This window comes from Bubalus bubalis, chromosome 1, assembly GCF_019923935.1.
Source record: "Bubalus bubalis isolate 160015118507 breed Murrah chromosome 1, NDDB_SH_1, whole genome shotgun sequence".
Classification (NCBI taxonomy): domain Eukaryota; kingdom Metazoa; phylum Chordata; class Mammalia; order Artiodactyla; family Bovidae; genus Bubalus; species Bubalus bubalis.
In genome coordinates this window covers 164378412-164403867 of record NC_059157.1, presented here as the reverse complement: position 1 = coordinate 164403867, position 25456 = coordinate 164378412, and the positions used below count along the sequence as shown (strand labels likewise).

Below are 25456 nucleotides of genomic sequence, written 5' to 3'. Positions count from 1 at the left end.
ACTAGGAAGGACTTCTAAAATTCTAGCCTTTAGGAGCCTTCAATAATATTCAAAAAGACGACAGTTTCTTTAAAAGCCTTCAAGAAAAACAAAAGGAAGATCAGCGACCATAAGCTAACCCTAGTGGCTTGAATTGATGTCCTTATTCTACTCAGATCACAAAGTGGTAGAACAGCTTCTAATCATGTATCAGTCTCTTTTTAGCAGGTAGAAAATTCATGCACTTTTAGACCAGGTAAACTTTTGGGGAACTGTGTATGAATGCTGTCTCATGTAGAACACAGGATGTTCCCTGAGGACTAAGATCTTGTTAATTTTTGCTTAGCACATTAGTGGCTTATAATTTTCTAAATATTAACTAATAATAAGTCCCTAGAAATCCTGTAGAAGCACACCAGCATTATCTTTGCCAGGGATGCAAGCAGTCCCTGGGCATCCCATTATTACCTTATATGGTAGCTAATGTGTATTTAGATGGTTTCCTGCCAGCAAGAATTTGCAGTTTTTCCATATAACGGGCTTCCCTGGTGGCTCAAACAGTAAAGAATCTGCCTGCAGTGTAGGAGACCCAGGTTCAATCCCTGGGTCGAGAAGATCCTCTGTAAAAGGGAATGGCAACCCACTCCAGCATTCTAGCCTGGAGAATCCCATGGACAGAGGAGCCTGGCCGGCTACAGTCCATGGGGTCACGAAGAGTCAGGCACAATTGAGCGACTAACACTTTCACTTTCTATGTAACAGGAACCATTTACTGCACACGTTTCACCAAAACAGCTTTTCAGATTTTTCAGTGATTCTAGCTCTCTTCACCAAGACTTGCATCAGTTGGTAGTTTTAATCAGATTCTGAATTACCATGGGAAAAAAATTCAAAATGTGTGCACCAAGAAAAATAATTATATTTTTAAATGCTTATGTTGTACCCTAGGTACACAAAGACTAAGAATTGGATGGTGTAAATCTCACACTTACGGTTCTGAACGTTGATAGAAACTTGTGGTGGGTTTGTATCCTACCCAATCCAGGAAGAGACGGATTGTTACTCTCTATCTGTAACATTTTTCTGCATATTGCAGATCTGAATAGTAAAGTGTCCTTGGATAACAATGTGTACACAGTAATGTTCTTCACCGGCAATGGGTGTGTATTCTGGGAAGTGACCAAATACTCCATTTTCAGGAATCTAAAAGGAGGAGAAAACTGTCATTTCTCTCCTTCTCAGACATTGTGTTTCTTGCTTTGCTGGGAGTCTGTTATCTAATTTGCATGCATACTAAAAAAAAAAAAAAAAGGAAGTTGCATAGCGCTACAAAAGAAACATACAAAAGTATAAAATAGTGTACATACCTCTGTACTTTGGAGCTGTAATGCAGTCCCTGTTACATTAAGAGGCATTGTTTTAATCTCCTGGAATATAAGCTCATTATTTAGTAATAATATTTTGTAATATAGCTAAAGTAGTGCTTTATCCTAAATCTAATAAAATCAAATAATCATAGGGCTGGAAGGGCTAATTTAAGGTCAATCCCCTACCTTCAGGCAAAATTCAGCACCACATTTCAACCTCATTCTGAAAGTCTTTTGTAAGTTACTAGAGGACACTTTTACTCTTGGGTGTCATCTTAAATCTAATTGGTTTTATTATGCTTCTTTGTTTTGATTATTGATGAAAATGTTTAATATTTAACATAATAATAACTCTAACAGAATGTCTCCTTTTAGTACCAAACAAAACACCAACCTCCTAGTAGTCACTTATTCTCCCAAATAATTTGAATCTGAAGATTGGATGAAAAAGTAAAGATATTGCAACATGCTGTGGAAACCCTACTTCCTACTCCATTTAGAGCTGGTTCGTGGTAGGTCAGAAATCACCATGGTTATGGTCTTAGATACAAACATCTATTGAATGTCCTGAGGCTGGGAGCAATTAATTTATGATTTCTTTTCTCTGGGCACCCATTAAGAAGCCATGTGACCTAGACGATTATTTTACTTGTTCACTGAAAATGGAAAATCTTGATAAAGGGAAAGCGGATGTCATTGACCATTTCCTCTTGTATTTTTAGTTTTGCCATTCTGTTAGAGAAGCTTATACTTACCAGGCAGGATTTGTTCTTTCAAATTGAAGATCTTGGAATATAGCTGTTTTCTTAAAGGTTTCTGCCTACTGATTTTTAGTTTTCAAGGTTTTTGTTTTGCTTGCTTTGGCTTTGCTTGTTTTTAGTTTTTAGTTACATTTGAAAATCATTTTCCTAAACCATCTCTATTCTAGACGCTTGCTTCTCTGGAGTTTATGAAGATGGTGAAGTGAAAAAGTGAAAGTGTTAGTCGCTCAGTCATGTCTGACTCTTTGTGACCCCATGGACTGTAACTTGCTAGGCTCCTCTGTCCATGGAATTCTCCTGGCAAGAATACTGGAATGGGTAGCCATTCCCTTCTCCAGGGATCTTCCCAACCCAGGGATCAAACCTGGGTCTCCTGCATTGCAGGCAGATTCTTTACGGTATGAATCACCAGGGAAGCCCATAACTGGCAACTTTACTATAGTTTAACTTTTTTCCATAAACCTTGAAAAAATCTATATAAATGACCAAGACCTATGAATTTGAGTCAGGTTATTGCATTTTAGAACTGAAAAGGACACTGAATACCAAGTAACCAAATACCCCATTATAAAAATTATGAAAGTAAGGCCCAGAGATCAAATGACTTTGCTGAAACCAATCTGCATATGAGGTAAAACCATGACCCTGATCTTTTGATTTCTAACTCTAGATTCTTTCTAATTCTACCCTATTTCCTAACAATCCAACTGGGTATTATAATTAACTTAACTAATTATAACACTTATTAAAATCATTGTTCCTAACCATAACAGGCAGAATGACTCCCCCCTACCCCATGAAAAAGACTACATTCCAATCTCTAGAACATCTGAATGTGTTACGTTAATGGCAAAGAAAAGTTAAGAATGTAGATGGAATTAAGGTTGCTATGGAATTAAGGCTGCTAAGCAGCTGAACTTAAAATAGGTAGATTATTCTAAATAAATAGGATTCCCAGCTGGCATTGTAGTAAAGAATTCACCTGCCAATGCAGGAGACACAGATTTGATCCCTGGGTGGGGAGGATCCCTTAGAACAGGAAGTGGCAACCTACTCCAGTCAGTATTCTTGCCTGGAAAATCCCATAGACAGAGGAGCCTGGTAGGCTACAGTCCTGGCAGCCTACAGACTCCTGGTAGGCTAGGAGTCGCAAGAGTCAGGCAAGACTGGGCAACCGAGCACAGCACACAGCACAGCATTCTAGATGAGCCCAAAGTAATCACAGGGTCCTTACAAGAGGAAGAGAGAGGCAGAAGAGGAGGTCAGAGTGATGAAACATGAGAAGGACTTGAGCTGCTGTTTCTGGCTTTGAAGATGGAGCAGGGCAAACAGCCAAGGAACGTGGGCAGCTTCTAGAAGCTATAAAGGGCAAGGAATCAGATTCTCCCCTGGAGCTTCCAGAAAGGAGCACATCCCTGTGGACACATTGATTTTTACCCCAGCGAGACCTGTGCTGGACTTCTAAACCATAAAATAATACATTCATGTTGTTTTAAGCCACTTAGTTTGTGCTAACTAACAGCGGCCGTAGAAATGAATACACTAACAAAGTACCGATGGTTGTGCTTACTGGGAAATTTTCTTTCCACAGAATAAATTTTAAACTCTTCTCCTTTTCCATTTTATTTTTTTAATACTACTTAAGAGAGTTAAGACCTTATGACGGTGTTTCCTTCTTGCTAGGAAATCCATACCATTGAGTGCTGATTTACTGCATTTTTCCATAAACAGATGCAAGTTCACACCCAAGTTAACCAAATGAAGGAGAGACCAGGAGGGAGGTTCAGAGAATGTCCCTGACATACTTCATCAGAATGCCCTTGGGGCAGTCAGAGGAGAAGACTTTTGATGTGCGGCTACAATTCTCCGTGTGTCAGATAAAAACATTTCAAGGCTTGACTGTGGATAATAGAAGTTTCTGCAAGCTAGCTACTGCCCATAATGTTTACATTGCTATGACCAAGGATATTAATGCTCATAAAATTGTGTCCCTTCGAAATACACTTTCCACTCAGAAGCTACAAAGTCAAAGTCACACATACCCACACCTTCACCCCTGCCTCATAATACACACTTCCACCCGAATAATCATTTTCAGGAAATAGCAGGCCTCAAAACTTCTGTCAGCAATTTTCATATTACCTTGCTACAGGACCACTCTTAGATTACTTTAAACATGCCAAAAGAAAGACAAGCGGAAGCTAGTACTTTAAACTCACTGTTCTTTTGTCTAATGAATCTTTATAAGCTTATTAATATTTCTGAATTTTCACCCATTGAGGTGTTTTTCTCAAAACCTAAAAAAAGGCCTCAGGTGACTGGATGTCCCAATTTTCCTGGGAATGAATAGGTTACTGGGACATGGGACTTTCAGTGCTAAAACAAGGGAAGTCTTGAGCAAGAAAGACCATAGGTAGGCTTGAGGGCATGCTTTTGTGTGGCAGCCCAAGGCCCTGACCCAGAGTGCCCCAGATACCAAGGAAATCATTTTTCAAATTTAAGGTTCAAGGACAGCCAAACAAGTTTGGGCCAAAGAAGAGCCTGCCTTACTCATACTCTCTGGTACCCTTCTCAATGATTTACTCACTTTCTGAGACAAGGAGCTGAAGTTGAAGAGCATAATCAGAGGACACATCTGATGAGCAGAGACTCTGGGTTGTTGCATATGTTCACTGGGAAACATGCTTATGTTCACAGGAGCGCTTCCTCTGGTTTATTACAGGGTATTGATAAGCAACCTGAGATCCATGCTGGAGGCTCAGTTTGATAGCAGAGTCCGCACTACTGGACACAGTTACGAGAAGTACAACAGTTGGGAAACGGTATGAAGTTTACGTGATTTAGACAGACATTGCCTTGAGAACTGAACTGAGAATGTCACATTAATCCATCAATGGTTCCATTTGGTAGATAGAGGCATGGACTGAACAAGTCGCCAGTGAAAATCCAGACCTCATCTCTCGCAGTGCCATCGGAACTACATTTTTAGGAAACACTATATACCTCCTTAAGGTAATCCTTTTTAACCATAACCTTGCCATGTCTGAGTACTTTAAATCAATGAATTCTAACACAGTAACATCTGTTTCACAGACATGTTCATCTCAAGCATTGTTATAATTCTTTCTCTGCCTAAATCCCTCAGGGAATCAAACAGAGTACCCAGATTCTTTTATCATGTGTGAATTTTTAAATCATTATTTTGATTTATCCAAAAGGAAAAAATGCAATAAAATAGGAGAAGTCCTATAAATTTAACCACATTCCTGTAAGCAATGTAAATGATCATCTACCTTGATGAAATTCTCCTCTCCCAGATGTTATTTGCAAATCCACTTGCTAAAGAGGTTCATAAACTTCATGTCTATCAGACAACATTACACAGCATATCAACAATTTGTTACTGTCGTCCTCTAATGCCATTTTTATCATGCAATTCTAATGAAGAAAATAAAAAGACAAGGAATAAGTGGGAGAAAAGAAAAAAAACTTACAATATTAGCAACAATCATGATTACTTCTAATTACTTATCCAGTTGTCTTGGTCATGTCACCTAATAATAGCAATAGAAAATAACCTCCATGTGAGTACAATTAAACAGAGTAATCAAGCATCTTCTTAAAATATAAGCTTGTCAAGCTTCATAAAAATAACAAACAGCCATGTAAGCCTCCAGCTCAAACACTGTGTCTCTAGGCAAGAACACACTGTGCAAGTATTATGTTTTAATTTAATCATGGAATATATATCTTGTTGCTGTCAAGTGTTACCAGTGGAGTCCAAAGCCCAGACAGGTAGTGAATGTTAACCTCTGAATGTGATGAATCAGGGTCTTCCTTTTCCTTTTGTTTGCAATAGGTTGGCAAACCTGGATCAAATAAGCCTGCCATTTTCATGGACTGCGGTTTCCATGCCAGAGAGTGGATTTCCCCTGCCTTTTGCCAGTGGTTTGTCAGAGAGGTCAGTATGTAGGATGGTTACTGACAGAGTAAAGTAGAAAGTATTTTTTTTATTTCAATCAATCCCTTATAAATTAGCTATAATAAAAGAGAATAGCAGCACAGAAAAAAAATCATAGGTCCAAGTTCCAAGCTATAAAGGTCACCTAGAAAACTTGATAAGGCAAATTTTAAAACAGTTAGCAAATTCTATTTATTTGAATTTTTTTTTAATTTTATTTTATTTTTAAAGTTTACATAACTGTATTAGTTCACTCATCTTAATTTTCTCACCCACCTTTGGGAAAAAGGCTAACAGGTAGTAAGTACAGTAAATAGGTCATTGAAAAGTGTGATTGTGGGTAATCCACTAACTTGACCATTACCTCCTAGATAATAATCAATGTATACTTCAGAATAAAAGAAAATAACACATAGAAGCCCCTACTGTAAATGATACTGTTTTTCACTCCTTTATAAAGGTCAAGGTAAGATATATGTGAAAATCCTTTTAAATATCCATAAGCCCATAAATGATATAAAAAGATAATGCAGTCAAGAAAGAAAAGGAAGGAACAATTCTTTCTTATAGAAGAATTACAACTAATGGATGTACAAATGAGCAAAACAGAAAGCCATTATTAGAGCACCATAATAATAAATAAGTCATGAAAACCTATAGATGGAAACAAAAATTATGGGGTAAAAGTTTAAAGAGAAATAGGTTATTTGCAGCATCAAAGCATCTCCCCAAAAAATGTATTAAACTATATTACACAAGCAAAATTTACAGTAGAGAAACCTAGCAGTGACTACCTTAACCAAGCGATCAGGTTAACAACACTAGTAACATCACCAGTGCAAGATATAATCAATATCATGTAACCCCTGATAGTATGTACTAAGAAGATAAACCATCTTTTTTGTATTCTCTCCCAAAATGCACAACCTCCTTTTAATCATTAAAAAATAAATAAATAAACTCAAATTGACGGACCTTCTATAAAATACCCAGACCAGTACTCATTAACAATGTCAAAGTCATAATGAAAAGTCAAAGGAATTGTCACAGATAAGAAGAGACTAAGGAGATATGACAACCAAATACAATGTGGGAGCCTAGATTGGATCCTACAATAGAAAAAGGACATTCGTGAAAAAAAAATAGTGAAATCCGAATTAAAGTCTATAGTTTATAGTACTGTACCATTATTAATTGCTTCACTTTGATCTTTGTACCATGGTTATGTAAGATGGCAACATTTGGGGAACCTGGGTGAAGGGTATATGAGAACTCCCTGTACTTGCAACTCTTCCATAAGTTTCTAAAATTATCTCAAAAGTAAAATTACATTTAAAATATTGAAGTACTTTAAAAATATAAGAATATTATTATATACAATATACTTTCTTTTGTGTAAAGCATTTTCTGTGTCTATTCGTTAGGTTCTTGGTTTCTAGACATGTTCTGTGTCCGATTGGCACCATTTAATTTCAGTGAGTTATTGCACCATCTACAAGACTTCCCAGGTGGCACTAGTGGCAAAGAATCTGGAGATGCAAGAGACATGGGTTCAACCCCTGGGTCGGGAAGATCCCCCAGAGGAGGGCATGGCAACCCACCCCAGTATTCTTGCCTGAAGAATCTCATGGACAGAGGAAACTGGCAGACTACTGTCCATAGGGTTGCAAAGAGTCAGACACAACTGAAGCTATTTAGCATGCACACTCACCATCTGCTCTCTAGGAGAAAGAACTTTCATCATTACTTTGGTTACCTCCAATCATAGACCACCAACAAAACTTACTTTATACCTCCTCCAACCTAAAAAGCACATGCTTTATCATTATTTTAATAAACATACATGTGTAGAGCCACAAAGAGTATTTAAAAACCATTATTACATAGAAGCCTTAAATGTTTTAAAATCTATTCAAGCAAGCCTAGGGAAGAGCTGAAGGTAAATTTGGTATGATCCTGGGGCTGAGGAACTGTGACTAAGAGAATATAATAAATCAATATAAGCTCCTTCATTCATACGTAAATATCCACATCACTTAGCAGGAAGAGCTAGACCCTTAACAGAGCTCCTTTCTCAAGAAAGGGGAGTAAAAAAAAGACTTCCATCATCATGCAATTTGGAGACTTAGTGAGAACCTCTCCAAAACCCATCAGAGTGATCTCTCTTCACAGTGGGAGGAGGCCTTTTCGTTCTTCTTCCATGTCAGACGCTTCCTCTAGTGAAACCATCTACAAGAAGTCTCATCAAAATTAAACAAATTTTTAGATGATAGTATAAGGAACATGCAAAGCCATCACAGACATTCCTTACTTACTAGGAATAGGCCTTACTCTCATATCCTACTAACTTTGAAAAAAAGTTATTGCAATTACTATTCCAAAGGAAATAAGGATTTATGTTCTTTAAAAGTTTTTAATTTTATTACAATTTTGTCCATCTTTAAAAAGTTAAAATAAAAATAATATCTAAATGAGTTATGTGTGGATAAAACCGAGTACTTAGAAGCAGAGAATCAGAAACTATTTTTAACAGAACTATTAGTAATACTTTGCTATTTGCTTTTTATCAATATTAATAATCTCTACCTCAAAAAGGGTAACCACTTTTGTTATCCGAGTCAACATTTGTCCAGTCTATGTAAATTTCAGTGCATAATGCATACCATTTTCCATAAAATTCTGCTTTGTAATTTGTACACAGGCTGTTCGGACCTATGGACGTGACATCCACATTACAGAATTTCTCGACAAGCTAGACTTTTATGTCTTGCCTGTGGTCAATATTGACGGCTACATCTACACCTGGACCACGGTATAAGAACCAATACTAAGAGGGGCTGATAAAATTAAAATTAGCCGTTCTGTTATACTTGTCCTAACCACACACTGCACTTTCAGAACCGAATGTGGAGGAAGACCCGCTCCACCAGGGCTGGATCTACTTGCACTGGCACAGACCTCAACAGAAATTTTGATGCTGGTTGGTGTAGTAAGTATCAGACTGGCCATTTCACTTGCATCGTGAAAAGCATAGGAAGTAAAATAACAGGAAAACACAACAGTGTCAAAAACAAGAAAAACTATAAAATGTTATACTTTCAATTTCCAGGTTTCTAAAAGCACAGACAATAACCAGTTTATATATTCAGTCAATAAAGATGCATTGCCTATTCTATGGTGTTCCCAGCTGTGCTAGATGCTGGAAACATAAGACTGAACAAACCAGACATAATCCTACTATTTGTGGGATGTACAACCTAGAGGAAATCATCATTAAATATTATTTAAACAAAAATATGATAGAATTATAATTTTGTGATTCAACTCTCAGTAAACGATTACAGTAACACAGAAACTTCTCAAAGGTATTTGTCCCCTACTTATTAGTTTTCTTATACTATACTGATCTCATTGTTTAGTACTACACAGGGACATTAGCTGAAACTCCAGTACTTGGGCCACCCCATGCGAAGAGCTGACTCATTGGAAAAGACTCTGATGCTGGGAGGGATTGGGGGCAGGAGGAGAAAGAGACGACAGAGGATGAGATGGTTCGATGGTATCACCGACTTGATGGACATGAGTTTGAGTGAACTCTGAGAGTTGGTGATAGACAGGGAGGCCTGGCGTGCTGCAATTCATGGGGTCGCAAAGAGTCAGACACGACTGAGTGACTGAACTGAACTGAACTGAGGGACATTAGGGTTTCCCAGGTGGCACCAGTGGCAAACAGTCTGCCTATCAATGCAGGAGACGCAAGAGATGTGGGTTTGATCCCTGAGTGGAAGGTCCCAAGGAGGAAAAGCTAGCAACACACTCCAGTATTCTTCCCTGGGAAATTCCATGGACAGAGGAGCCTGGCGGGCTACAGTCCATGGGGTTCCAACCAGACAAGACTGAGCATACACACACATGCACACAGGGACATATTGGTGATTCTGCATGCAACTTTTTACCCTGTTAGCTTAAAAGCACCATAATCTTGTGACTAAAAGTATATATACTTTATAATGTATACATATATGGGATGATTATAAAAACACTTGTGAAAACAAGTTATTTTTTTAACTCTCTAACACTGTAGTTTGAAATTTTGAAACACACCCTGTAGGTACATCAGTGGATGACCACTTGCCATTAACAGCATCATGTTTTTCCAGGTATTGGAGCCTCTAACAACCCCTGTTCTGAAACTTACTGTGGATCTGCTGCAGAGTCTGAAAAAGAGACCAAGGCTGTGGCTGATTTCATCCGCAACCACCTCTCTTCCATCAAAGCGTATCTGACAATCCACTCTTACTCTCAGATGATGCTCTATCCTTACTCCTATGATTACAAACTCCCCAAGAACAATGTTGAGTTGGTAAGTCATCATGGTGGTAGATACAGTATTTTGCTATTGAGTTGTTTTTTTTTTAATTCTATTCCTGGGGGAAAAAAATTATACAATTTCTGGAAGGTCCATGGTTGAACTTTGGTAACAGAAGCAAAACAAATTTACAAGGAATCTGAAATTGGCTAGATATACTGGCTAGAAGAAATATGATTTTCATGCAGAGAATGATCCCCAACATATGGTTCATTCACTAATCTTCCAAACTTCCTCCTGCTTCACCACAACGCTGACATATATGATGATTTCAGATGCATGTGGGGTAATCAACAAAGTTCCTTCACTTCATACATAATCTTCATCAGAAAGTTAATGTTATCAAGCTGCCTTGAACTGGATTTGACATACATAGACAGAGTATGGCAGATGTTAATAGGAATTAGGCACATTTGGTTGATGTTGAGCTAAATGATAAGATCCTAAAATGCCTATTTCACGGTTGGATTAGGTGAGAAACAGATATAAATCAATCAGTGAACAAACGATGTGAATAGGTCTTTACTATGCTGCAGTCCATGGGGTTGCTAAGAGTCATATACGACTGAGCGACCTCACTTTCACTTTTCACTTTCCTGCACTGGAGAAGGAAATGGCAACCCACTCCAGTGTTCTTGCCTGGAGAATCCCAGGGACGGGAGAGCCTGGTGGGCTGCTGTCTATGGGGTCACACAGAGTCGGACACAACTGAAGCGACTTAGCAGCGGCAGCAGCAGATATGAGAAAAAATTAAGTATCCCTACCTTAAGAATTAGCAATCTTGTTGGAGAGTCAAGATACAATCACGGGAAAAGTTAAATAATGAGTTTTATAATATTCATGTTAAATATAGTATATCTGCATAATTGTTCAAAAAATAAGCATATGTGAGTCCTTCAACACCTTTTTTTAAATTATGAACATCTGACTATCAGAAGTTGGAACCAGTGATCTAAAAGAACAAGTATAAGATTTAAAGCATTTGACTTATGCCAAAAAATAAACTATTTCACTTAGAAAATGACATAGATATTTGGCTTACCTAAATGCATAAATTCAAAGACCCAAAACTTAATCAACTGGAAATTGTTGTTTTGTACTTTCAGATTCAGTCTTTCAGAGGCCAAATAAAATATGTAATGCTATAAATATTTTGTGAAGAGGAAACCAGAAAAATAACTCAACCTCTTAGAAAACTGATAGCTAATAGTTGGCCAGGTCCTTTTCTTTAAAAAAAAAAAGGAGGGGGGAAATGCTATTTTTCAAAAAGCTTCCCATTTTCCCTACCTATAGCCAAAAAACAAAGGAGAACATCATTATTTGGAACCATTAAATATTTCAGTTTTCCAATAATGCTCAGTCTGTGAGTATCCTCAACAGTGGGTGCTCACAAGCCTGCTATCTCAGAGATGAGTGTGGTTAGCTCCTTATTTCAGTCCTAGATATCTGGCCATCAGAGGAGAGGAAGTAGGGGTACATTGCTTGCTTAATTCATGTGAATATGTTTACACTGTACCACATCAAAAGAGAAAAAGACAAAGCCATAAAAACTAAGCACTAATGAGTTACTAAATAAAATATTAATATTAAAATTCTAAACCACACTAAATGTAACAATAGCTAATATATCCAGTTTGCTTAATAACTAGTTTTAAATATATAAACACTAAAAGACTAATGCTAACAGAAAAGCTTAAAGTGTTCTTTGGAATGGAACTGCTTCACAATGTTGCAATACTTCTTATTTGAGGAGTAAGTTTAAACACTTAGTGATGAAAACTTTCTTGCCCCACTGGCTCCATACAATAAAAACCTAGTATCTGGACTGCTCTAAAAGTCTATAAATTGTCCTTTAGAAAAAAGAATCAAGTTATTTCTACCATTAGAATCTCAAGAAAAACTCTGGCTACATCCCTCCAGAGATTGTGATCCACTGATACTTTTCTCTAAGAATCACTTCTCCATTTAAAATCAAGGAAAGAGAGGCAATAGAAAAAATACATACTAGAAATTATATCCTTCAAGATTGTTTTTAAATTCTACAGAAGTGAAACAGAACTATACAAAAGTTAAACATTCATAATGAATTCTCAAAAAGAAAACCCAAACTACAAAATAATCTTACCTTGGATGTTTATCTGTATAGTCACAAATCTAATAAATTCAAGGAAAAAGACATGCTGTTTCCTACATTTTTTAGAGCATGATAAGATATGTGATAAGATGCATGCATGCATGCATACTTAGCATGATAAGATACAAAACTTATTTGCACTTATATCACACAGACTGATTTGAAAGTAAATTTCCAACAATTTTTTTTCTATGACTAAACTTTTGCCTAGCATCTTAAATCAGTTCAGTTCAGTCACTCAGTCATGTCCGACTCTTTGCAACCCCATGGACTGCAGCATGCCAGGCTTCCCTGTCCATCACCAACTCCTGGAGCTTACTTAAACTTATGTCCATAGTGTCAGTGATGCCATCCAACCATTTCATCCTCTGTCGTCCCCTTCTCCTCCTGCCTTCAATCTTTCCCAGCATCAGGGTCTTTTCAAATGAGTCAGTTCTTCACATAAGGTGGCCAAAGTATTGGAGTTTCAGCTTCAGTATCAGTCCTTGTAATGAATATTCAGGACTGATTTCCTTTAGGATGGACTGGTTGGATCTCCTTGCAGTTCAAGGGACTCTCAAGAGTCTTCTCCAACACCATAGTTCAAAAGCATCAATTCTTCAGTGCTCAGCTTTCTTTATGGTCCACCTCTTACATCCATACATGACCACTGGAAAAACCATAGCTTTGACTAGATGGACCTTTGTTGGTAAAGTAATGTCTCTGCTTTTTGATATTCTGTCGGGCTTGGTCATAACTTTTCTTCCAAGGAACAAGCATCTTTTAATTTCATGGCTGCTGTCACCATTTGCAGTGATTTTGGAGCCCCCTAAAATAAAGTCTCTCACTGTTTCCATTGTTTCCCCATCTATTTCCCATGAAGTGATGGGACCAGATGCCATGATCTTAGCTTTCTGAATGTTGAGTTTTAAGCCAACTTTTTCACTCCTTCTTTCACTTTCATCAAGAGGCTCTTTAGTTCTTCTTCGCTTTCTGCCATAGGGTGGTACCATCTGCATATCTGAGGTTATTGATATTTCTCCCAGCCATATTGATTTCAGCTTGTGCTTCATCCAGCCCAGCATTTCTCATGATGCATTCTGCATATAAGTTAAGTAAGCAGGGTGAGAATATACAGCCTTGTATATTGTCAATATACAATATACAGTATATTAACAATATATTCCTTTACCATCAGTAAAATCTGAGATTCATATTATTTGATTATTTGATTCATTTGGGATCTAGCACCCCAAAATAATGCAAATCATTTGAATAGTTAACCAGAAATCCTTTCAGTCTTTTTCTTATTTTGTATCAATCCAATTCACTTACTTTCTAAGAACATTTTGCTAGAATAACTTATACCTACAGTATTATTACAAACATATATATAGCCAAATGAGAATTCAAGTCTCTAAATAAGAAAGATACTGGCTTTTGCATTGTTTTTATTTGTAATAAAGATATCAATTTTTAAAAAAAAGTAAAAGTCTTGACCTAGAAAGATGAATGTTCCACCCAAATCTAGTGCCTCTGTATTAATTCTCAATTAGAAAAATATGACCCCACTATTAGAAAACAAAAGATAGTAAAAGATTAATAAGATGAATTATTGGCACCACACTACATTTTAGATAACTCAGATTTTCTTAAAGCAATGTAAAGCAGATTCCGTCATACAGATTTTAGCATATATATGGTTCTTTTTCTTTATACATCTAAACTTATAAGATCATATTTGTAGCAAAAAAATATGCTTCAATGAAATAATCAGAAGGAAATTATTCTAGACAGAAACATTAGCAGTTTCAGTCCAAAGTTAGAACATACCATAAGCAGCAATCCTTTTATATCAGAGTTGTGAAAAAAATGTATATGGCTGCGTTTCTGAAAGATCTTACATGGAGATTACATGACAGTTACTCATATCAGAGGACAACTTTCGGGGGGAAAAAAGGCAGAGATGAGAAAGCAAAAGACCAATGAAATAAAAGTACAGAAGTAATAGTATGGATTACAAAGGCTACCAGAAAATATATCTCCAGCAGATGAGTAAAAAGTTTGAGGAAACATAAGTGCATCTTACATGCATATGCTCTCCTGACAGCAAACTGCTTTTACACACTCTATAATTATTTAAAGAAAAAATACAAGATGTACTGTGAGTTTTCAAGTGGCTTCATAAACTGTCCAATCTCAGTATTGACTTCAGTATATATCTATCATTGTCTTCAAATGAAGTTTTAAGACTCAGAAAAGAATATACTTACAGCTCCAAAATTCTAAAGGGTAATGAAATATTGACTTATATTACCTCTTTATCATCAGAGGAAATAAAAACTAGGAGACATAATTTAAAAGGCTCCCAAACCAATCCATATCCATATTTATTAAGCATAGAAAATCTCACAATCTTTGGTCTACTTTCCTCCCAAAGAGGGCTACATGACACTGTTAACAACAATTATTACTATAATACTACTTCTAAATTCAAAAGCAGGAACAGAACTTCACAAGTGGGAATCTTGAAATTTCTCTGTTTCTGCTTTCTCATTTTCCGGCTTAGACAATGAAGGCTTAGCTGAGCCGAGACCAGTGATAGAGGCAGCGTTGGGCATGGTGCTAGCAGATACAGAAGAACTCTCTAGGCTGTCCCAATTCCCAAACACACACACACACATACACACACACACACAGAGATTTGTACTATGCTGGTGTTCCATATAGCCAGTTTGTAAAAGACCTTTCATTAAATACAGTCTTTTATCCCACAAATATACTATTATCACTTCTAACCCTGGACATTGCTAAGTATTTACACTGGCCCACTAAGAACTCTGACTTCTCAGGGCCCAGTCTTTATGATTCTGGCCCATCCCTTCATGGGTATATATACATAAACCGGGAGAGATATGACAGGCTAATAATTTCTGGAAAATTATTGACCTTGACCAAAAGATAGAAATCCATTTCTAAACTCTAATACCATCTAGCCCAGTGACACCTCACTACCTCTTCATTGAAGTTTTAGTTAATGAGCCACCAAGATAGAAACCCACTATTCCACTCAAGCATGTGAGCATAAACCAAAACTATGATTAGAGATAAACATCAGAGGGAAGAAATATTGTGACTAGGAGATGGGCAATTACAGGGTCATGAGAACGCTCTATCGCAGCTGTTACCGTGTCCCTGCCTAATAGCAAGAGTAACAGGCTCAGAGCCCGTCTGTCAGGCCGGCTGCCAGCAGTCAAGGCAGATAGGACTGGAACCACACATTTGCTTCAGGAGCTTTCTCAAAATTTCTAATCTCACTTATAAGACAAAAGAATTTTAAATGACAACTGCAGAATTTCTTTGACTGGAGAGACAATTGCTGATTTACCATTTTTAAAGTGGCTTCTTGGCCTATTAAAATTCTCCTGCAGGGTCTGGTGACTCATAAGGCAATTGCCAGAAATTCTACGGAGCACCTATTAAGTGCTCAGCAGAAACCGTGGTTCCTGCCTTAAGAAGGGAGTAGACAGGGGTCAGCCTGTTATGAGTGTTTTCTGGAAGGAAGAGTGGGAGGGAGGTAACCAGGCTATGGAGGGACCTAGATGTCAGAATGAACCCTGTGTCACACAGCAGGCCCTGGAGCCGGTGACCTGATAAACAGAACTGCCAGGTCAAATACAGGACTCCCAGTTATGTCTGATTTCAGATAAACAACAAATAATTTTTTAGTGTTTAAGTATGTTCCAAATAGCGCATGGGACAGACTTTACTGGAAAAACATTCATTGTTTTTCTGAAATTTAAATGTAACTGGGTAACCTGCCTTTGGTTATAGCCAGCCTGGAAGCAAAGTGTTCTTCTAGCAGGAATGACCTAGCAGCAGTACTGAGGAGGCATTTGTACTGTGGTCAGAAGAGGGAAACAAAACAAGGCATTCAGAGCATCTTGAAAACCAGTTGTCTTCTTTTTCATTCTTTTTCTCTACAATACTTTCTTCTTTAACATAATTACATCTTTTATCTGACTTTAAGCTGATTTTTGCCTCCTCCCCTTTCCCCAGAGGACATTTGGCAATGTTAACCGGGGGGCGGGGGTGGGGTGGGGGGTGCGGGGAGGGGGCTGATTGTTTTAGCTGTGGGAGTGCTCCTGGCATGCAGTGGATAGAGGCCAGGGGAGGCTGATCAACCCCCTACAATACACAGTTCAACCCCCACACACAGGATGACCCAGCCCACCTGTCAAAAGCACCAAGCTTGAGAACTCCACTTTAAGCAAAGATAAGAAAAGTCTCATTCCTGGCCAAAGTCCTTGGCTTTCACAGGCTCTTACACCTCCACACACACAGTTTACAATTTTCTACAAACCTCAAGTGCAAGACAGTACGTCCCCATTACACAGCATTTATTTGGAAGGACCACCACTGCCATCAAAAAAAAAAAATTCTGGGCTTTGCAGCTTCAGCTGACTCATGCTTCACATTTTACTTGAATTCTAAAGAGCTAAAAAACACATATTTAGATCAGCCACAGAAAGAATTTAGTTTACATCAGTGAAAGCATTGCCACGCTCCCCATGGGGTCTGCCAAGATAGACAGGCTCCGTTCTCCTAAAGCAGATCCTTTGCTACTCCTTATCTTCTTTTTTTTCCCCCACCTCAAGGCTTTGCAGTCAGAGCCTGCAAGTGTTTACTCTCTTCCTTTTTCTCAGAAACATATTGGTTTTTTCAAGTCCCGTAGGCTTTCTCCTCAGTCCCTGCCTTAGTAGGCCCTGGGGGGTTCTCCCTTTGCACCAAAATTACAAAAGTTCAGTTCCTCACTGGTCCCTTGGTGTAAGTTACCCAGGATCACAGCACAGAAGGAAGGAAACTGCAGCGACAGATCATTTTGATGTTTCCATTATCACATGTATTCACCCAGAGGGATGGTTAAACCCAGGACTTGAAGTTAGAAACAAAGTTCTGAAGCAAATCTCCTCTGCACTGGTGTATACCCCACTGCCAGGGTGGGGCTTCTGCTTTCTTGTACTGTAAGAATGGGCCAGGGGAAGATTAGAAGAGGCAGTCCCCGCTGCCATGACACTGGCTGTGCACTTGAGGTTGCAGTAAGGACCATGAGCACAGTCGTGAGACAGGGGCTTCCTGATCACGTGTTACGTGGGAGTGCAGGTCACTGAAAAAGATCACCCTCGCCTTGTTCATCTCACCAGCCTCCTGGAGCTCAGAGCCTCGGGAGATGTTACAGGAGTTGGCCCTTTGTCTCTTGGGCTTTGAGTTAGATGTGACTTTTTAGACTCTCTCTGTCTTTTGCTCTATGACCAAGGCCTCTTTTTAAGAAGACAAGTGACAAAAGAAAGCATGCATAAGATGTGCTAGGAAACGCCTAACTAAGGATTAATAAAGGCTGGCCATGTTTGGCCTTGACTGAAAGCAAAGTTTTCTCTCAGACTGGTTTATATTTAGCTTCCTTCTGTTCTTTACAATTGGTAAAACCAGCTCGAGCAACACTTCTTTTGAAGTATTCCAAGGCCACAAGGAGAAGTGAAAAAGAGCACAGGATTTAAAGCAAGAAGAACCCAGCTCAAGTCAGCCACTTACAGGGCTGCGTGCCCTTGGGCAAGTTCTTTTATCCTCTCTGAGTTTCAGTTCTTTTATCTGTAAAATGGGGATAAAAATATCTAGCTCTTAGCAAGAGCTCTTTGTAAAGTCTAAGGCTTTATGTAAATGTTAGTTCTTATTTTGAACCCGTTGAGGATGTAAGGTCTCCGTTAAATAACAGGTTATATAGAAAGTGTCATTAATTAGAGTTTCAAGATATGAATCATGGTCTCTGATATACCATTGTTTCTGCTGCACTTCTGTCAGCTGTCTTAGTCCCTTTTTACAAAAACGTACAAGGAAAAGAAGTTACCTTCTCTAATATATTAGCAAATTCAGGAATCACCTCTCTCTCTACCATTCCTAGCAGGCAGGGTTCCAGCTTGGTTGGAACATTCTCACCTAGCATGCTGCCTCACATGGCATTCCATTCTGCTAGAAAATTCTGTGTTGATGAAATGTGGACAGATAATGTTGGGAAGATAAATGAGTAACATTTGTGAAAGTATTTGAACTCTTCAAAAGAAAAGACTCACACTGATTCCAGAGATTTTTGTTACCATAACTGGAATTTAAAATATGACATTTTGGTTGATTAATGTCTGTTCTGACTTTTTTGTCTCTTGGCCTTAGAGGGGCTGAAAGAAAGGGTCCACAGACTCTACTTTTTTTATGAAAGGAAATAAGCTAAGTGCATAGTAGAGGTCAATATCTAAATATGCTAGCCCATCAACCACTACTACATGGTACCACCACTCTCCCCACAAGCATCCTTAATCTCCACCCAGGTTGGGGGGGAGGAGCGGGGGTCACAGTCCAGCCTCTGTAGAGCTCTGCACTCTGCACCTCCAATCAGACCATGCCCACCTGAAGCCCTGGGAAGAGAATCAATCGAGTAACCATGTTCTAGGTGTTATGCAATCTGCTAAGGATACAAAACAAACAGCCAAGAATCCTTCTCCCCAGCCACCACCCCATCAAGAGCTCCACTAGAGGACAAACAGATGCAAAAACACATGATGAGAGCACAGAGTGATAGGAACTCCGATGGAGACGTGAGCCCGCACAAAGAAGAGGGGCAGCTTTGCAAAGAAGGTGACATTTAGACTAAATTTGGAAGAACAACAGCAATTCCCCTGGTAAACAAAAAAGGTAGGATTCCTACAAGGGGAGAAGGACACCCAAAGTCATGGAGGTAAGGAGAGGCAGGGAACAGAATGAAAGCAGTTCAGGGCCACTTGGCTTGGAAAGAAGGTGGGGATGCATGGCAAGTGATACATGGCCAGACTTCATGAGAGAAGGTGAGAGAGCCATTCAAGGATGCGGTGATGAGGGGATGGTCAGAAGGTGAGTGAGGAGGTAGATATCAAGATGAGAGAGCAACTGAGGACAAGGAAAGCCAAGTCTGAGACAGAAACTAAATGTTCCTTTAATGGACACCAGTGACAAGAGCAAAATAACAGCTGTTTTAAGTTAACATCAATCTTAGGTATTGTTTCAGCATCAGAGGCAGAGCAACTGTTTGCCAAAGTTGTCTCTGATGGCTTAGATTGCACTTGGTTATTGCTTTGAGGAAAGGAAACCAAACATTTTTATGTGGCCCTAATGACTTCCCTGGTGGCTCAGACAGGAAAGCATCTGCCTACAAATGCGGGAGACCTGGGTTTGATCCCTGGGTCAGGAAGATCCCTTGGAGAAGGAAATGGCAACGCACTCCAGTACTTTTGCCTGGAGAATCCCATGGACAGAGAAGCCTGGTAGGCTACAGTCCATGGGGTCGCAAAGAGTCGGACATGACTGAGCGACTTCACTTCACTTTACTTCAATGGTAGTTATGACTAAATGGATAAGTTGATCAATCAAAAGAGATAACAGATCACAAGTAAGCCTCTTCGATTTTGCCAGATAACTCAAATGTTACATTATACCAATAAAAATACAGAGAGACTTTGAAGATCATCTGACATGCAGGAGATCAAGAGATAATGACAATAATCTTGTCTTAAATTGCCTAAAATCATCACAACTTTTCACATTTGGAACTAATCGTAAAGAATTTCCTTTATTCCAGATTTATGGAGATAAAGTAAATATAAGGTGTACAATGTGATCATTTGATAATATAAATACTGCAAAATGTTTAATTAATTTACATACTATCTCACATAATTGTCATTTTGTTACGGTGAGAACACTGAAGCTCTACTCTCATAGCCATTTTCATGTATTCAATGAAGGCTTGCTATCTATAGTCACAATGCTGTACATTACATGCCTGGAACTTATTAGAATCTTATTTCTACTAACTAAAAGTAAGAATTCATGGCTTAAGGTGGGGTTGGAAAGCAGAAAAGAAGAAAAGCCTGAGGAAGGCAGCTAGAGAAGGAATAAGAGTTCTTTAGGATCAGAGGTTCTGCCTTACAGAAAAATAAATAATAAAAATTTCCTTGGTTGAATCAAAAGTTAAGGAAACTGTAGAATTGTAGGACATATGCTGTTGATCTAGGGCTTCCCTTGTAGCTCATTCGGTAAAGAATGTGCCTACAATGCAGGAGACCCAGGTTCAATTCCTGAGTTTGGAAGATCCCCTAGAGAAGAAAATGGCAGCCCACTTCAGTATTCTTGCCTGAAGAATCCCACAGACAGAGGAGCCTGGCGGGCTACAGTCCATGGGGTTGCAAGAGTCTGATACGACTTAGTGAGTAAACCATCACATGCTGTTTATCTAGCAAAAAAAACCTAGTACCTCACCATGTTTCACATCTCTAAAAGACAGTTTTAAATGTATTCTGAGTATTGTGCAATGTTTAGAGTATTCTGATTTCAATTGGCAATAGACCCTATACTAAGGGATGGAGAGAAGACCCAACTCTAGTATGCTGGTTAGAATAAGATTAAACTACAGAAACAGTACCTTTAGATAACAACAGGAAAGACTGCACACAGTATGAGAAAGCACATATTATTTCACCAGTTTGGAAAAAGGGGAAGTGAAACCCTGAAATTTGAGTTCAAGTTTCTGTCTCAAAACTCTAAGAATAATAAGTTAGTTCCAAGAAACTGATTGCATCATTTCAGTGGACCAGACCAGAAAATCAGGCTTGAGATCATGATTTATAATTCCTTTTAAATTTTCAAATTTACCACTTGGTTGGTGAAGCATTCATGCTTGGGGAGCTGAAATTCTTAAAGTCTTACAGTCATGCCCTCATCAATTCAAATTAAGACTTTACTAAACTGGTTTTAATATTAGAGCAAGGAGTAAGGGAAGTTCCTACTTTTTAAAAAGTGGAATTATTCTGATGTCATCACCAACCTCACAGTTTTTCAGGCATATGTACAAGACAATTATGTTGCCAAAGTATGAAATACAGCTAGTTTCATAGCCAGAATGAATTATGTCTAATTCTCCTGCAGTAAACAATCAGATTCACCAATCTGTATTCTCCAGACAGCTAAGTCAAGCCTTGCTTTTCAAGTGATTCAGTGCACACTGGAGACTTTACAGAACAGGAAGGAGCTGCAGGCAGAGCCCTTCTCCCTGAGGAACTGAGTGTAGGGGCCAGGAGGGCAACTTAAGGTGATGCTGCTTTTAAGAAAAAATAAATAAATTAGTACTTACTACTTTCCTTAATTCTGGGATTGAAATGTTCTGCATTTTGAAATAAAATAAGTGTTCTCTAATTTTTCACTCTAAAAAAAATCTCCCACCCTAACTACACTCCTCCTTGAAATTGTCCACTCTGGTGGCTCAGATGGTAAAGTGTCTGCCTACAATGCAGACACTGGGTCGGGACTATCCCCTGGAGAAGGAAATGGCAACCCACTCCAGTATTCTTGCCTGGAGAATCCCACGGACAGGGGAGCCTGGCAGGCTATACTCCATGGGGCCACAAAGAGTCGGACACGACTGAGCGACTAACATGCAAATTTTACTCCAACAATGATTTAAAATAAATGTAAGTACCTAATTCTCAAATAATGTGGTAGAAAGAGTGCTTATCATCCTCAGAGTTTCAAAAATATAGTTACTGAGTAACCATTAAGTGGGCTTCCCAGGTGGCACTAGTGGTAAAGAACCTGCCTGCCAATGCAGGAGACACAAGAGACAAGGGTTCAGTCTCTGGGTCAGGAAGATCCCTTGGAGGAGGGCACAGCAACCGACTCTAGTATTCTTGCCTGGAGAATCCCATGAACAGAAGAGCCTATGGGGCTACAGTCCATAGGGTCAGATACGACTAAAGTGACTTAGTATGTACACACAACCACTGAGCAACACCCCCTGCATTAGGCCCTGGGAACACTGAGATAAAGGACAGGAAAAGTCACTGAGAACTTAGAGGGTAGCTAATGGTACTGACACAATATGACTCACTCTGTGTATGAGACAAAGGGAAGCTCAGCCTGGGCGCTTGGGGAGGCTGTTAGGGAAGACATCCTTCTACCAGAATCACTTGCATTGTGTGACTAAATTCACTGCAAAATGGGGCTGGGCACTGAATAAGATTAAGACACTAACCCGAATTATGACTTATACGTCTTCGACGTCTTAGAAATAATGGACAGGCGTCTGTTGGTCAGTGTGCACTTTATTTCTTCACTCATATACCACTCTTTTGCAGAACACCCTAGCTAAAGGTGCCGTGAAAAAACTGGCCTCGCTGTACGGCACCACGTACACCTATGGCCCAGGAGCTTCAACAATCTGTAAGTCTTGGCTTCAGAACTGTGCAAAGGCAACAGACGGTCCCCAGAGTCTTTCCTTTCTATCATTTAAAGCATGTGACTTTTGCCTGAATGTGAATGTGTTATAACACATGTAATCAGTTTTCTGTTTAGAAGACAAAAGGGGGCAGGGAATATCCCTTTCAACTCATGGACACATTTCTCTGTAAACATCTACTGAGCATCTACCCCCATGCCAAGTCCTCAAGGGGTGCCCATGGATAAAGGAAGCCAGGACAGAGAGAGAGCAAGAGGGAAGGAAAAGGGAAGGAGGGAGACCAGAGCAATCTTCCAAGAGCCCACAGCAAGGAAGCAGGAAGAGTTCATGGCCACACAGGTGCAAAGTGCTGAGACAGAAGGATGTACGAGAACAGAACACACCCAAAGACTAGCCAATACACCCCACAGTATCAGGAACGGTTTCCCAGGACGGTGACACAGAAGCTTTATCTGGAAGGACAATTGGTGGGGAAAAGCAATAGAAGGAAGGTTTTCTTGGCTAAACAGATTGAAGTTTCAAAGGGCTACTTCAGGCTTAAATTGTTTTCATGGGGCGCAAGCAAATGGCAAAAGAGTTAGTTATAGGCTGGCGCCCAGGGCCTTGGGTGCTACAGTGTGATTTCACTGAGAAGGAACATACTGCAGGTTCCATTTCTAATTTCTACATATATTTGCCTTTGCATGATTTTTTTCTGCCCCAGGCCTTAAAGGACCAGAAATATAAGGGAGAAAATGGCCAGCCTCACCATCAATGGCCTTCAATGCAGTTGGAGAGGCTCCAATCATGAGGGTTTTTTTTTTTTTTTTAAGCTCCATGTAGAATACAGTTTTCTGTATTCTTGTCCTTTATTAAACTTCTCTGTGTCAGATGGGGTATACTATTTTCTTAAGGGGGTTCTATTAGAAATAACTCATCTATTCACATACTGTGAACTTCATAGAAGCTTTATTCAGGCCAGTTCAGCGAGGTTTCTTTTTCCATTATACCATAAGCCCTTGGAGGGCAGGGGCCATGTCTTTCCTTTGTCCTAGTATTTCCAAAGTTGAGCACATGGCCTGCTGCTCAATGAAAACTCTACAACTGTGGACTGAATGAATGAATGAATGAGCAAGTGACTGAATAAATGAATGACACCATAACTGTCACTGAATGAATAATTGAATGATGTCCAATCTATGCCAGGCCATATGCTGGAGCCCAAAGAAACAAAAATGAAGACCCAGCTCTGCCCTTAAGCTGCTCCAGTTTCATCATTCAGTACAGTTTCAGCGAGGCTCAGAGTCCTCTCCTCTCACCAATTATCATGCAGTTTCCCTTATTTTTCTAGAAGATACACATTATTTTCCCAGGAACTATATATATGTTGTAAACAAATCACACACTATGTGATAGTTTACCACAGCATAGAAGCACACTGAGTATATAAATATATAAAACTGATTACATCCTGAAGTATTAAACACATCACTATTACCATGTAGAGCTAAGAGGTAATCTTACCAAGAGATAAGATTGGACTAATCTTTAAAACAGCCCCCATAGCTTTTGTGATCTTGATGACTAGAAAATTTCCCTACCTGTACTATTTTGTTCAATGAAACATTTGTAATTATAAAAGAAAGCTGGCATGATTTTAAATCTCCTTCCTAGATTTAAATTGTTTTCTCCCCTTTGATTTGCTCATTTCAGATCCTGCTTCTGGGGGCTCTGATGACTGGGCTTATGACCAAGGAATCAAATATTCCTTCACATTTGAACTCCGGGATAAAGGTAGATACGGCTTTGTCCTCCCTGAATCCCAGATCCAGCCAACCTGTGAGGAGACAATGCTGGCCATCAAATACGTTACCAGCTATGTCCTGGAACATCTGTACTGAGCCAGAGTGCTAAGAGCTTGATTTCTGAATATTCTCTCTGTTTCTCTTCTATCCTGAATTCCTACTTTTGTGGGCCTGGAGGTTTTTTTTCCAGATCCTCATCTTTCTTTTAAGCTTCTGGGTCTATTATGCTACTTGGATCTTTAATATTGATCATAATAAAAATGAATCAGGATAACTGAAAAACCTGACAGACTGTCTGCTTCTTTGGGGGGGAAAGATATGAACAAATGACTAAGCAAGCTGTGCACAACCAATGAGGTAGGTCAGCCTACAAGGAGTTGAAGTCATTGGGGTACTGACAATCACAGCAGATTGCAGAGATGTCCAGGTTATAGTGGGGGGCTGATGAGGAAGAAGTAGGAGAAATTTAGGACTGTAAGATATGGTATAGGTGAGATGATCCCATCATAGTTTAGGTTTCATGTCAGCTCATTCAAGTTATTTTCTGAGCTGTAGTTACTACATGCCAAGTACTTTGCTAAGCAACTGAGGACCGAGCAACAAAAAAGAAAGAAAACATACCTGCCCTCAATGGTTGTATAGGCCATTTGAGATGACAGACATGAAACAAATAATGATTTAACTTATTATGTAAACTAAGATCATGGCATCTGGTCCCATCACTTCATGGCAAATAGATGGGGAAACAGTGGAAACAGTGGCTGACTTTATTTTTCTGGGCTCCAAAATCACTGCAGATGGTGACTG

The 25456-nt window shown here is 39.1% G+C and overlaps 1 protein-coding gene across 1 annotated transcript in view; it reads left to right on the top strand.

Annotated features, from left to right (window-relative positions):
- The window catches only part of CPB1 (carboxypeptidase B1), a 36596-nt gene extending 11851 nt beyond the window's left edge, over positions 1-24745 (top strand). Inside the window, exons 4-11 of the mRNA XM_006063130.4 lie at positions 4830-4929; positions 5018-5119; positions 5967-6068; positions 8770-8880; positions 8967-9057; positions 10229-10431; positions 22765-22849; positions 24558-24745. Of these exons, the coding sequence (XP_006063192.3) occupies positions 4830-4929; positions 5018-5119; positions 5967-6068; positions 8770-8880; positions 8967-9057; positions 10229-10431; positions 22765-22849; positions 24558-24745 (982 nt within the window). The remainder of the gene's footprint in view (positions 1-4829; positions 4930-5017; positions 5120-5966; positions 6069-8769; positions 8881-8966; positions 9058-10228; positions 10432-22764; positions 22850-24557) is intronic.
- Positions 24746-25456: the final 711 nt, after the last annotated feature.